Source organism: Rhineura floridana, chromosome 5, assembly GCF_030035675.1.
Source record: "Rhineura floridana isolate rRhiFlo1 chromosome 5, rRhiFlo1.hap2, whole genome shotgun sequence".
Lineage (NCBI taxonomy): Eukaryota > Metazoa > Chordata > Lepidosauria > Squamata > Rhineuridae > Rhineura > Rhineura floridana.
Window position 1 is genome coordinate 168,197,515 of NC_084484.1, and position 15,379 is coordinate 168,212,893.

The following is a 15,379-nucleotide window of genomic DNA, read 5'->3' on the forward strand; positions in this document are numbered from 1 at the left end:
ATTTTAATTCAGGGGTGGGGAACCCCAGACCAAGGGGCCAAATACGGCCCAGCAAGGACAGTTGGTTCTGATGGCCTCTTGCAAGGAGGGGCTGAGTGGAGATGACGAAGATGGCCTTGCCTGCTGCTGCCTGCTCACAAGGAAGTGTGAGTCAGGGGAGCAGACAGCTGGTCTGCACAGCAAACAGGCAAGGGGAGCCCCTGCTGCCTTATTTGCTGCTTTAGCAGGCGACGGCAAGGGCGAGGCACACACCGCCCAGCTTGCAAGGTGACAAATCTTGTTGGAAGTAGCACAGGCTGTACTGAACAAAAGTAAAACCATCAATCCTCAAGGCAACTTGCTTTTCACGACTGTGAAAAACGAATGCATTCATGGGTTATGCCAATACTTTTAAAGTGGAAGTTCAAGAGAAGTGGTTTTCCACCTAATTTATTCAATTAGCAAGTTGCCTTTATTGCATCCCTATCAAACCTTTAAAAAGTACAGGCAATTTTTTGAGTCACCAGCACGTTCCAATCATTGGAAAGCCTTTACATTATTAATGTAATAAATAAATATCTCTGTGTTTATACAAATCCATAGTACCATGACAGCTGCCAAGTCTCCTAGTCCAGTGAATAATAGTTAAGTTAAAAACCAGCTGCCAACATAAGAACAGCCATGATCTGAAGTGTTGTTTTTCCCTTTTACATATATATATATATATATATATATATATATAAACCATTGACCTCACACTCTTCTGCAAGGAGAAAAAAAAATGAGGAAGAGAGAAAAGCCAAACAGCTGTTCAGTTCCATTTTGAAACTACATTATTAAAATCCCAAGGTTAAAAAACTCTGAAGAAAGCATAACGGTAAGCTGAGGTAAAAGTCCATGCTATTCAACTGAATGTCAAAGAGATTGCTTGCTTGGCTCTACAACATTTCAAAATGGGAGGGTCTTACTGAGATGTTGAGGTCTAAGCAGCTGAAGTGGCAAGACGCAATGTCTTCCACACATAAAGAAAGAGCATTTTTTTTAAAAAAAAAAGTGGTTTAAAACTGAAGACAAAACATACATTTTAATACCATAGCTTATGGTGCATCTTTCACCATCTTTGGCCAGACAGCAGTGCAAATTTTGAAGCAGGGCAAAAACCTACCAAAAATGCAGCCAGAGACAACGATGTCTCCATCATACCAACTTCAATTCTTGGGGGGGATGGGGCGACACTACTGCCTGTCTCTAGCCTTAAAAAAGAATCACCTCAGGCGAGCAAGTACATTAATTGCCCGAGGCAGGATTGAGCTTCAGAGGAAAACAGTAGCTGACAGTTAAGTGACCGGCAATGAATTAAAAATAATAATAGGGTTATCTTATTTCCTCCCCTTCCCACCTCCCTCTCCTCCCTCATCAGGACTAGAGCTGTAACATGATCAGGCGCACAGGTGGAAAAATGAGGGGATTGTGTTTAGAAAGTGCTGTGATGGCAGAGTCTTTCACCCAGCAGGGAACACAGCTCAGAGCAGAGCCAGAACGAGAGAAAAAGGTGCAAACAAAACAAATTACACACGCAAGGCGCCTCAGTAGTCCCAACTAACGTCATCTTTCTGAAGGGAGGTCTGTATGCTTTGCATTTCCCTCAGCAACTGCAGGCTCTTCTTGCCCCGCTCTCCAGGCGCCCCCTTCAGGCTGGAGTGTTTCACCCTGATGGCCATCGGCCCAGTTTTTCCTTCACCACCTTCGCATGGCTCTTGAGAGCAGCAGTGCTTGGTCTTGCCTTCCCTCTTGTGTTTCTCCAGCTATGAGGTAAAAAGGGGGAGAACATAAGAAGAGCCTGATGGAACAGGTCAATGGCCCACCTGGCCCAGCATCCGGTTCTCACAGTGGCCAGCTACATGCCTGCCTATGGGAAGCCGGCAAGCAAGACCTGAGCACAACAACCCTTTCTCCACTTGTGATTTCCAGCAATCATGCTGCCTCCAACAGTGGAGTGAGAGCATAACCATCAAGGCAAGCAGCCACTGATAGACCTATCTTCCATGAATTCGACTAGTCCTCTTTTACAGCCATCCAAGTTGGTGGCCGTCACTGCCTCCTGTGGGACTGAGTTTAAGGCAGCATTTAAGAATGGCCTACTTTCACCTCAGAAATATCCTTCCCTTGTCCTGTTCCCAATATCTGCCACTTTCCTCCAACCCACTTCATCCAATTCTGTTGAAGATTTTTCTTCTCTTCATTGAGATAACAATATTCTACGCATTTATTGTTGCATTCTAGTATTATTCTCCCTGAACTTGTCTCTCTCTCTTGGTTATCATGTTTTATGATTTTAGTTTATAAGCCACCCTGCAAATGTTTTTAAAAATATCACTAAGTGGTTTACTTAATAGTCTAAAATATTCATTAGTGGGCCAATGTTCAGCCAGTGGACCAATTCACACATTGAAGGGTGGAATATAACTGCATTAAATTTGGGGAGGGGAACCTGCAGCCCTCCAGATGATGATGGACTCAGCCCTAACCAGCACTGCCAGGTGATGAAGTCTAACCATATCTGGAGGGCCAAATCAGGTAGAAAAGTCTCAGTTTGAGTCCTTGGAGAGCTGCTGCTGATCAGAGAGTCTGTGCCCCTCCAGATATTACTGAATTACAACACCCATCAACTCTGACCATTGGCCATGCTGTGGCTGATGGAACTGGGAGTCCAGCAACATCTGGACAGCCAAAGGTTCCTCATACCTGGAAAAGAGAGCATGAGGCCAGATGTGCCTCCTTTATCTGCTATACATTTGCTATGTGCTCAGAGCACTTCAGAATTGTTTGCCACTGCCTATTATTGAAAGGACTGCAGCAGCTCAACATCTATGGCACTGATGGGGAACCTGTGGTTCTCCAGAGGTTGCTGGACTCCAAGGGCTGTCTCCACCTAAACAGGTCTGCTAGTGCAAAGACTTTTAGCTGCGCAATGGAACTTCCCCACCCTCTCCTTTCCCCACACAACCCTAAATCTGTTCTGGAGGTTTCCCCAACCCTCCAGAGTAGATTTACAGCTCATACAGGGAGGGGAAGGACATTCCAATGCACAACTAAAACTCCTTGTGCTAGCAGAACTCCCATCAGCCCTAGCCAGCATGGCCAATGGTCAGGGATGATGGGAGTCATGGTCCAGCAACTTTATGAACAAAAATGTCATGATTCACTCTTTCACAGGTGCCTGAATGTAGGCAACCGGGCCACTCACTCGTGTCCGATGTCTCTGGATTTTAGTGATTTGTTCCGCTTTGGCTTCCATCCTCTTCACCAGCAGTTCCAGCTCCCTCTCCAGGTCTTCCCTCAAGGCAATCGTTGGTGCATCATGGATGAGTTTTGCCAACTGCTGGTGATCACTTACAGACAATTGAAAGATTAAGGGTGGGGGAAGGGGGAATGCTTAGTGCTCATTAAGAATAGTATTAATGTAAATTCTCAGAGTTACTTTGCCAGTAGGAAGAAAGATCCAACTTAAAAATCTAGGGCTGTTAATTAAATCTTGTAATTGACAGGCACCTGCCTTTTAACCGATAAAATATTAACACATTTGTTATCACCAACATTTCAATAAAAATGCCTTTTTGAGAAACTGGAGGAAGGGTAAAACAGAACCGGCTGACTAAATTGTAGGTTGTTCATCATTGTTAAGAATGACATGGAGAGAGTTGGGCAGCACCACAGGGACCAAAAGGTGTGCTTGTCTGTGTATTGGGGTGGAGGTAAAGCCCCAAACTGATGCTCAGAAGAAGCAACAAAGTAAAAAGTTACATTTTGACATAATAGTGCTTTTAGGGGCAGAATTATCCTATTCTGTGATTCTGTTCAACTATCTTTTTCTTCTACTGAACATCACATTGAGGATTTGCTTCTCTCTTCCTTGCCCCTTCCCCAATTCCTGGAACCTAATGAATGTAGTGTCTTCTGAGCATCCATAGAGTGCCCTTTTCATTACTGGTATATAATGGTGTGGGGGGTCCTTGGCCAACAAAGCCCTTTTCCTGAAATCATGCCAACCTGCCCCATATGTGACATCTGCTATGATGTCAGGAGCAGGACAGGTAGGGATATGGCTGCAAAGTGTGCTCTTGTTATTCCTTGGCAAGCGAGGCTTGCTGAAAGCATCGTTCAGCAGCGACAGCAAGCCCCAGCATGATTAGCTGCACTAGGGAGTTCCCAATTGGGAACTCCACAGCACACACAACATCTGCCTAAAGCAGGGCTTGCTGTACGAGCAAATACTCCTTTGCATTGCCTGCTGGATTTCAAGGCAGTAATGCAAAGAATGTGCAGGCTGTGATGTTCCTATATATTAGTGTATATATGGTAAGTGCTGGTTGTTTAGAGTATACATGGTAAGTAGTGAAAGAGGAGGGGGAGTGAATGGGCAATAGAATGCTTGATGATTGGCTGAATGTTTAAAATGGCTGACAGTATAAATGAAAGGATGACAGGTAAATCTGGGGGAATGTGAGGTGGTAAATTGTGGAATCTGGGGGGAGAAGAGAAAGAGTGGATTGCTTGGTGGGGTTTGAGAGAGTTGTTTGTCAGGAGACAGTGAAGAAGGAGGGAGGTGGAGTTCGGATTAGTATTGAGTAAAACCATATGCTTATGTGCCTTAAGAAGAAATCTTGTTAATCTTGTTAGCTTTGTTATCTGTAATAAATACTTAATTTGGTTTACCAAAGGCCTGATCCTTGGCTGGGGTTTCACAGACCAGAAGGGAGGGTAAGGTAATGACCAAGGCTGAAGGGGAACTGTAACAAATGGTGGCAGCGGTGAAGAGAATAACAATACCAGTATTCAGAGTCTCTGGGAATACTAGTATTGGGACGTTACTGGTGGTTGCCTAGCAGGGGGATCTGTTGAGATCTGTGATAGAGCGGGGAGAGAAATCATAAGAGAGAGCGGTCCGGACTGGTGGAGTCCCTGGTGGTGCCTAGAGACAGGCAGTAACCACGAGCAGGTAGGAACCTGACAGGGAGAGCCAGGGAAGGACGCATCACACAGGCCTCTACAGGCGCAGCTCAAGCTAGGTCCATGAAGGGAAAATGTTCCTTTGTGTCACTGCTTGAACTGAAGCCGGCCACACAAAAGGTTTTCCTCTGCAAGCCATGCCTGCAAAAGAAAAACGTTAGTGTGAGTCATCTAATATCTTTGTGACATCAGGTGATTGACAGGTAGGTGGCCCTGCCCACCCGTCGGAATGCCTTGTGGAGAGTATTGGAGGTCACGTTCTGTTCCCCAGCTCTGGTGTATAGCCACATTACGAGGCCTCAGACTGACCATTAAGGATCAAAACGCCTGGTTTCCTGAGTTTTCTTTTCGCAACACTTAAGGTTGCAATCCGATGCAAATCTCCCTGGGAGTAAGCAACAGAAGTTGCTTCCAAAGACACACAAACAGGATTGCAAAGCACAGCCTGCCGTTGTCGCAAGGCACTCAGGGGCAGTTTCCACACCAGTCAGACCAAAAATCAAAGTTTATACAACAGAACACGCTCAAAAGAGCCACAAGGTGCACATTGGCACAAGAGTTTTGACTCACAAACTCATCTGCCCAAATTCATCTTGTAATGTCAGCAGCACCTCGGAGAGGTCTCCCTGAGACGTGGAAGAAATGGATGCCCCGGAGAATCTCCTGCCTCTGCTCATCTGCTTACTCAAGGGGACTTCGCTGACCACACGGTCATTGCAAAGGGCTTTTGAGTGATGCTTCATCAGGTGCAGCACGTGCTGTACATTGGCTCCGACCGAGTGGCTGGGGCTAGTAGACTGAAAGCAAAGGGAGAGAAGAGGTTAAGAGTATGAAGGCAGTTTGAGGAATTTAACACTGAGCAAAATGTACCACTGATGCACATTACTACATATGAAGCTGATTTATACAGAGTCAGATCTCTGAGAGAGAAAATGAAGGGGAGACAGGATGGCAGTTTTCAAACATCTGAAAGGCTGTCATGCAGAAAGTGGATCAGACTTGTCCTCTGTTGCTCCTAAGGACGACAGCACTGGGTGTCAATCACAAGAAAGCAGATTGTAGCTAAACATTGGGAGAAACTCCCTAAGGGTCACAGCTGTTCAACAGTGGAACAGGCTGCCTCTGGAGGTAGTGGGCTCTCTGAAATAACACTGGAGTAATTAAATACTGGAGGTATTTATGCAAAGAGGCTGGACAGCCAAGTGTCAAATGTTGTAGGTGTACTATTCTTACACTGAGCAGGGGGCTGGACTAGATGACCTCTAGAGTACCTTGCAACTCTATAATCCTACCTAGACCTACTGTTACCTGCTCTGACTGGCAGCTGTACTCTCAAGGTTGAGTTTTCTCAACTATGCCATCTGGGATACTCCCCCTTTCCCTCTCTGGAAGCAGGAATAGTTATGATAAGGTACAGGGAGGTCTGGGGGGGGGTGGCAAAAGAGGTGAAGGGTTGTATGCAGCTCAACCCATCTGGGCTGCAAAGGCACTTCTGTATGGGCAAATTAAAATGGTTTGTACTACATTTAACATGCAGAGACTCCCTAACTCAAGGGAAATGACACTGGAAGGATGCAGGACAGATCCGTATTCACTGAGAGACTGACATTTTGAGATCCCAAAGCGCAGACCAGACCTTATTCCCGGCAATGCCACATATGTGAATGAAAATGTCATTCTGTAATTTTTTTAAAAAAATTATAAGAATAGACAAAGTTCTTTGTAAGTTCTGCTGGATCAGTACAAAGGTTCATTTAGGCCCACATGCTGTTCCAACACTGACTGGCCAGATACCAGCTATGAAGGCAACAGCCCCTCCTCCCCTGTTCACTAGTATTGCCTCTGGACACAGAGCTTCTAGGTAGCTGTCAGGGTTTGGGAAATGACTGCTTCCTTACCTTTCCAGCTACAAAGGGCACATCACCCAGCCGCAGCCGATAGTGGGGCTGTGCGTGGAAGTGGGTCATTCCAAAGTCGTTCTAGAAGGAGAGAAAAGAAGCTGTACTCCAATTCCATGCCAGGGAAGATTTTTCTTCTTTTGTCAGACGCAGATATGACTGTAACTCACGGGGTCTCCCACTTTGCTTTGGCAGCATCAAGGATTCGTGAAAAATGTATGCAGTCGCCTGTTCTGGGGATGCATTGATCTAATTCTCCCGCTGTTTCAGTTTTAGATTATAATAATGCATTTTAACCTTTTGTTGTTGTTCTGCGCCTTCAAGTCGATTATGGCTTATGGCGACCCTATGAATCAGCGACCTCCAAGAGCATCTGTCATGAACCACCCTGTTCAGATCTTGTAAGTTCAGGTCTGTGGCTTCCTTTATGGAATCAATCCATCTCTTGTTTGGCCTTCCTCTTTTTCTGCTCCCTGCTGTTTTTCCCAGCATTATTGTCTTTTCTAGTGAATCATAACCTTATAAGTAGTTAAATCCTCTGTTGCTGTTTTATTCAAGTAACTAGATCTCTTCGTTTTTATATGATATACTGCTGGAAACAGTTTTATTCTTTTAATTCTACCTATCCTCTGGTTTGTATGTTCAATGGCCTAAGGTACAAGCAATAATACTAATAAACGAAATGAGAATACAAACTCTCATGCAAGAAGAAATAATACTAAGCCCAACCCCTCTCCATACTCTAGACCAGCCTTCCCCAAACGGGGGGCCTCCAGGTGTTTTGGACTCCGATTCCCATCAGCCCCAGCTAGCATAGCTGGTGATCAGGGATGATGGGAGTTGGTAGTCACCTGCAGCCCTCCAGAGGTTGCAGCACTCCAATTCCCATGAGCCCCAGCCAGCATGGCCAATGGTCAGGGGTGATGGGAACTGTATCTAGTTCAATACTGTCTGGAGGACATTAGGTTGGGGAAACCAACTTACAAATGTGGTCATTAACTAGGATTGTTCCATCGGTCACTCTCACACTTGTGGATACGCACATAACTGCAAGCACAACATCTTTACTAGAACTTCCTAAATGCAAAAAATTGCCTTTGGTTTTCCAACAGCAAGAAGCAGATGTTTCTGGAAGCTCGTAAGCACGGAGAAGGAAAAGGGTATCCCTTGTTACTTGCCCCCCCTTTTTACTACTGAGAGGCACCACCGTCCTTACTCTGGAAGGTCCAGCTGGGCTGTCATGGCAATTACAGCCCACTATTCTGATCTACACTGGCAGCCTGTTTGTTTCCAGGCTCGATCTAACTGTGCAATCCTAGGCAGGTCTACTTAGAAGGAAATGCTATTGCACTCAATATGACTTACACCCAAGTACATGTGCACAAGGGAACCTTTTTTTTCTACAAAGGGCCATTGACCCATGGGAAAAGTCAGTCAGGGACTGCAGCCAATAGTGGCAGAGCTCTCTCTCTGCCATCCCATCTGTGCAGGCTACATGAAATTAAGCCTCTGTGTGGCCCATGGGCCACAGGGGAATACGAATGCAGCCTTTGAGCAGCTAGTGCACAATGCTGCAGCACAACTGCTGGAGGGAATAAGATCCTGCCAGCTTATTACACCTCTGCTCAGAGATCAGCACTGGCTGCCAATTTGTATCCAGGCCAAATTAGCACATAAAGCCCCCTAACAGCTTGGGACCAGTTTACTCGAGAGATTGCCTTTCCAAATAGATGCCCACTCGGCCACTTTGATCTGCAGAAATGGCACTTTGACAAGTGCCACGCAATGCTCACTCTACACTTGTAAGGGACAGATCGTTCAGCGTGGCATTCACCTGCACTCCGAAACCTCCTGCCCATTGATAGGAGGCAGGTGCTTGCTAAAGCCTTTTTTGTTTAGGCAAGCCTATTCAGATGTGTAAAACTGCCATACATTTTAATAGGAAATTTTCTTTTTTCATAACGTATGCTTTCGATTACTAATTTTATTCGTATTTGGAATTGTTTTTAGGTCAACTTGTTTTTTTAAATTTCTGACCTTTATAGATCATTGTAATGTATATATTATGCTTTATATAAATTGCTTAGACATTTTCACAATTAAGCAGTATGCAAATGTTATTAAATATAATAAATAATAAATCAATAAACAAACAAACAAACAGCATCAGTAACAATGTACCTTTTCCAGCTGCTTTGTTTTCTTCTTGTTCTTCTTTGGTTTCAAAGGCTCCGACACCAGTGCTGGCTGCGTTTGGGCTTCAAGTAACAGCCTGTTCTTCTCCAAACCAGTCTGAAGCTGCCGAGATAAGCCTGGGGATTATTTTTTTTCTTTAATTGAAAATTATAGAAGATGAAACCTGGGGTGGGGGTGCCAACCAAGGTGTAGCCCAGGGGTGGGTCACCTGTGGCCCTCCAGATGTTGCAGGTCTCCAGTTCCCATGAGCCCCAGCCAGCGGCCAATGGTCAGGGGTGATGGGAACTGTATCTGGAAGGCAGGAGGTTCCCCCACCCCTGGCATAGCTCATGACTTGTAAACTTTGAATCACAGTCATATATTTATTGCCAGAGAAAACTGGAGAAGATACGAGAGTTAGTTAGGGTTCCACAAAAGATCTGAACTCCTTAGCCATTTTGTGAGAGCTTGTGGTATAGTGGTTAAGAGTGCTGGATGAGGACCTGGGAGAATAGGCTTCAAATCCCCACTCAGCTGTGAAGCTAAGTGGGTGACCTTGGGCCAGTCACAGCCTCTTGACTAACCTACCTCACAGGGTTGTTGCGAGGATAAAATGGAGAGGGAGGAGAACCACGTATGCCACCTTGACCTCTTTGGAGGAAATATGGGATATAAATGCAATAATAAATAAGCAAAACTTCTTATGCACCTGGAGCAAAATGGCTTTGCAGGGGCAGGGAATGTGCACATGTGGGGAAGCGCAGGAGAGAAGCTACAGGAAAAGAAGGATCAAAGCATCCCATCACTTTATCTCCTCCAGTTTGCACCCTTCCCCTGCCTCTTGTTAGATGTTCATCACAGCCCTGGGCTTCCAGACCTGTTTGTTGTCATCAGTGGTCTAGTTTGGCCTTGGGTGATACCAGAGCCTCCTCTGGGAACAACCCAGATAGAAGCCAAGCATGGCCAAGAGTCAGGGATGATGGGAGTTGTAGTCCAGCAATATTTGGAGGGCACAGGTTGACAGAAGGCTGCTTTAGATGGAGGGATGGCACTGATATACATATTACTTCTGACTGGAGGCATCTACATGAAAGGATGGAGATGGGTGATTCTACCCCAACAAACGGAACATAGGTTTTCAACTGAAAATGGCTGCAGTGACTTAAAACAAATCTGCAGACGAGAGACCACAATAAGCAGCCTATCAGCAGACCTATCGTCTGAACAGACTCTTGCAATCTTTCGAATGAGGCTTCACCGTGACTGTCGCGTGCACACAGAGTGAGGTTGCTGATCCTTCCACGTGTCTGCAAGGATGCCTGGAACGCACACAAGCCACACAATTCCTCTGCAGAAGGACACAGGCCACAAATCAGCAGGACTTACTTCAGCAGCTTTCTCCTGCACCGATTTCCGCGCGTTTTCTTCCTCCAGGAGCTTCTCTTCCAGCTCTTTCATTTTTTTCTAATTTAAGCAAACAAAACCTCAAAATGTTGCTATTGAGAGCCAGTTATGGCACATCAGACGGAGTGGCGCATTCAGTTGTGGGAGGTTCAAATCCAAACTCGGGCTAGGATGTTTTCTGTGGGGCTTTTTGAGGGGCAAGTGGGTCTCTCTCAGCTTAGCCCTACTTCTTAGTTTGTTATTAACTCTTCGTTTTTAATCAACAGAACTGTCACAAACACCAAAACCAAATGCCACAGTCTTCTGTCAGGGTTGAATGAAGCCATTATGCTGAGCGCTCTACACCTCTTTAGGAACATAGGAAGCTACATTCTATTAAATGAGATACTTGGTCCATCTAGCTTAGTATTACCGACACAGACTGGCAGCATCTCTCTGGGGTTTCAGACAGGTATCTCTCCCAGCCCTACCTGGAAACGCCAAGTATTGACCCCTGGGACCTTCTGCATGCAAAGCAGATGCTCCACCACTGAGCTACAGCCCTTCCCCTTTGCCTGAAGCCAACTCGGGGAAGAGAAGAGAAACAAGATCTTACCCATCCATCCTTAGCTGGGGGACAGGAAGGAAGAGGGGGACATTATGTACAACCAAGTGCTATTAACATGGTGCTTGAATCGCATCTACTAGCCAGGGCTGCATACACAGCAGCCTTTTCATAAGGCAAAAATCCTAATACCTGGCCTGTTGTAAGGGGGAGAGGGCAGGATTTTAGCTTTGCTTAAAAAGGAAAAAGAGAGCTCTGTGCAAACTCTGCAGGACTGGAGCACTAATGTACCAATAATTACACTGGGTTAGATCCAGACTTGCCTTCCGAAATAGGAGGGGCTCCGTCCATTCACAGAAGTGACCCAAATCTTGTTGAGGCTCTCACTGGAAGATTTTCACTGATTCTCCCTTCCCCCTGCAGCCACAGGCACCACCTCCCACAATGTTCTAGAATGTCCCGGAAACCTCCTGAGCAGCTTTTTTGGGGGAAACAGAGGGTAGAAGGGAGAACTGGCAAAAACAGTCTCCCCTCCTTCCTTCAGTCAAGTGTCCCATGGCAAAGTTATGTCCATGAGTAATCTGGTGCCAACCTGTTGGTTTTTTAACAAAAAAATAATCTACCTACTTCATAGGATTGTTGAGTATAATCTGCTCTGACTTCCCTGGAGTAAGGAGTAGGACACAAAAGTAACAAATACATAAAACTGAACTAGAGTCAATCAGAGCCAAGGCTCTCAAAACAGGAGACTATCAACACAGATACATTCAGTCGCTAGGGGGATCCAGAACAGAATGCAATTTACAAAAACGAGCTACAGATTCATGAGCATGAAATCGTAAACAGAAATAGGTGGCACAATGGGAGAAAATATTTTAAATATGAGAGAAAGGTGCACACCATATTAAGCTGTACAAATGTGGCTCAGCATAATTCAGGAGTCTATTGTCTAATTCAGGTTTTCCTGGAGGACAATCTGGGATTTTGGCATTCCCACGGTGAAAACTGCAGGAGAAGAAGTCTAAACTTTACCCATTCAGTATTATTATTATTAGATTTATATCCAGCCCTTCCTCCCAGTAGGAGCCCAGGGCGGCAATTCAGTATGGCTGTCACATGATTGAAGAAATATTTTAATCAGTTCACCAAATGAATTTAGTTGAATTTAGTTGATTAAATCTGCATATGAATAATCTGCATAAGTATCAGTATTCCCTTTTGTAAATAATATCCCTTCAACAAACCTACAACATAGTTCAAGATTTACCCTGACTCTCAGTGGTGGTGTCATCATCTCACACCTAAAGCCTTCCATACACGCTATTAGGATGGTTGAGAAAGTATTCCATGTGAAATGGTGGCAATGAAAGGGTTAAGGAAGCCTGTTTTACATGAAGTGAAGCTGAGGGACCAGGGGAATCCCTGACAGACTCCAACTCCCATCAGCCCCAGCATGGCCAATGGTCAGGGATAATGGAAGTTATCATGAAACAACATCTGAAGGGCCACAGGTTCCCCAGCCCTTTTACAAAAACACTTCACATCCATGATGAACACAAACCTGGTCTCAGATTCTAAACGAACAGAACTCACCTCTGCAACAGACTGCATTGCAGTAAGCCTGGCATATTCTTTCTCAAGCAGATCCAGCCTTTCCAATTTAGACATCACATGTGATTGATCAAGGATTCTCTCTCTTTCTAACGTAGCCTGGGCGGGGAAAGAGAAAAGCAAAGTTTTTCGTGTCATGGGGTTGGGAGGGTTAGGAGTGATGGGGAAAGTTTTTCCTGCTGAATTTCTGCCTGTCACTGAAAAGTACAGAAGGCAGACCAATAACAGTAAGTCCACAACCGACTGGACATCAGGAAAAACTTCCTAACTGTTAGAGCCATACGACAATGGAACCAATTACCTAGAGAGGTAGTGGGCTCTCCGACACTGGAGGCATTCAAGAGGCAGCTGGACAGCCACCTGTCCGGAATGCTTTGATTTGGATTCCTGCATTGAGCAGGGGGTTGGACTTGATGGCCTTATAGGCCCCTTCCAACTCTACTATTCTATGATTCTACAAACCCTAATTAATGGCTACATCTCACTAAAAAAAACCCAACAACATACTGAAAGAAATTTACAGCTGGAGGAAAAATAAGTGGTCACAAAAGTCTTGTGTCAAATGTTTTTATTCCTGGCATTTTAGTCCTGGGCCTAAATCATGCTATTAGCAGGTGCTAATAGAAAGTGGGCTGGTAAAACTGTCAAAAACACAGGAATACCTCTCAAGAACCACACGCTGGCCACTGGACCCCACAGCGGAACATAAGAAAAGCCATCCTGGATCAGACCAATGGTCCATCTGCTTCAGCATCCTTTCTCCTGCACAGACCAATCAGATGCCACACGTGAAGAGGCAATACCTCCCCCTTCCTCCAGGTGTAATTCACCAGCAGTTGATATTCAGGTGCACACTGCCTCTGATCTTGGAGGCAGGATGTACCCATCATGCCTACTTGCCACTGACCGCCTTATTTTCCATGAAATTTATGTTATCCCCTTTTTAAAAGCATCTAAGCTTCTGGCCATTATCACATCTTGTGGCAGCAAATTCCACAAGTTAATTAACAGAAAAAAACAGATGTGTCATAGCTGGTGGTAATTTCCCTAGCGTCTATGGGTCTGAATTAAATCACCTAATTGTGAACATATGGCACCTAGTTTGCCAGCGTCAATAAGGCAAAATGATGCCAGGGCAGACGTACCTGCTTCTGCAAGACAGTTGTCTTTTCGAGTTCCGCTTGTGCAATCATTTGCTTCATGTAATCCAGCTGCTTTTCCAGAAGGCCACAGTGAGTCTCGGCACCTGCCAGCTGAGCTGCCAACTCTGAAGGGAGGGCAGTGAGAGATGGTTAACTATAGCACTTGTGAACTTCCAGAAGCCTCAGAGAGATCAGCCACTGCAGATCTCCCTTCTTTTCTAAATGGCAAAATCTTTTCCAGGCCTAGGAATATGAAGGTGTGCAGAGAATGGATCCTATGAGGACTATTCAGATTGCATACTAGGGGTTGGATTCTCCATTAGCCGGACTCAAGAGTAAAATCACTGAAATTAACGAATGCATCTAACTTTGGTCCACTAACTGAGCTGGCTACAACCCTAAGTTGTTAGGCTAGGGACAGGCTCTTCAAAATTCTAAAGGGCCCACCAGATGGAAGGGAAAACTAAATGCTGAAAGGCTGGATGGGATGTCATACGTGTAGCAGATGGATGCTACACAAAGCCCAAAGCTGAGATATTCAAACCAGCTGCAGATGTGTCTCGACAAGAAAGAGGCCAGCCGAGAAGGACCAGGAGCTAAACAGCAGCCACACTCCAACCTCAGTTATAAGTTTATAAAGGGAGCCCAATGGAGACATGTCAGTTTCACAGCAAATAACAACTATCTGGTATCATGGCAACTGGACTGTTTTTTGGAACTGGGTTATGCATTCTAATTCCATGAGGCCATCTATCCATCTACATAAGTAAAAGAACAGTTGATCCCCGATAGATCATTTGGACCTTGCCTGAACAATATTGGTTCTCCAACACTATGACTTTTGAACTGTGTTTCAAGGACACAGAGGATTAGTTAGAATTTTATCAGGGATTCCTCAATGGGATCCCTAACAACAGACAAGCTTCCCTGAAAGACAACTTGCTCATCACAACCTCCCCTCCCCTCCAACATGCATCCACATGGGGTGTGAAGGATGGGCTCAGCATGCTCTAAGTTGGGGGTAAGCAACCTGGTGCCCGTCAGATGCCTTAGTTTACTCCTTCCTTCATCCTTTCACTAGCCAAGGCCAATGGGAATTACAGCCTAGCCCTGTTCTACACGAACAACTACATCAAGCAGAATTATTATCTTTTTGACTCTGAAGAATGCAACATGCCAAAACAAATGGTTTCCCCCATTTCTTTCAGCATCCTTCTGAGGCTTTGCTTCTTCATTTTTTCCTTGTCCCTCGTTGATGCTGCCTCTCCCTTTGTTCCGTTTCTGTGCCAGGACACACTCAAGCCACATGAACTGAGAGCATCTCAGCTTTGGGCATCACGTAGCATACATATGCCCCAGATAAACTGGAAACGGGACCAGGGAACCCTCCACTGCCAAAATCATTTTCGGCATGCAACAGCTCTGTGGCGTACAAGTTGATTGTCAAAGGGATCTCTAGAATTTGAAAAAATACTACTATACTGTATCAATGTCTGAAAGCGTAGTTGCAAGGGGAAAAGCACTCTGATCTCTGTCACCAAGGATGCTGGGTAGTTGGCACCACATTCATCCCAGCAAGAATTCTAGCAAGAAAGGCTCAGCTTCTCCCTACCTGG

The 15,379-nt window shown here is 45.3% G+C and overlaps 1 protein-coding gene across 1 annotated transcript in view; it reads right to left on the minus strand.

Moving 5' to 3' along the window:
- Positions 1-416: 416 nt before the first annotated feature.
- The window catches only part of CEP57 (centrosomal protein 57), a 29,457-nt gene continuing 14,494 nt past the window's right edge, over positions 417-15,379 (minus strand). The window contains exons 4-11 of the mRNA XM_061628778.1: positions 13,767-13,888; positions 12,604-12,720; positions 10,449-10,526; positions 9,069-9,185; positions 6,888-6,968; positions 5,560-5,786; positions 3,227-3,371; positions 417-1,784 (exon numbers count right to left, since the gene is read on the minus strand). Coding sequence (XP_061484762.1) covers positions 1,566-1,784; positions 3,227-3,371; positions 5,560-5,786; positions 6,888-6,968; positions 9,069-9,185; positions 10,449-10,526; positions 12,604-12,720; positions 13,767-13,888 — 1,106 coding nt within the window. The 3' untranslated portion in view covers positions 417-1,565. The remainder of the gene's footprint in view (positions 1,785-3,226; positions 3,372-5,559; positions 5,787-6,887; positions 6,969-9,068; positions 9,186-10,448; positions 10,527-12,603; positions 12,721-13,766; positions 13,889-15,379) is intronic.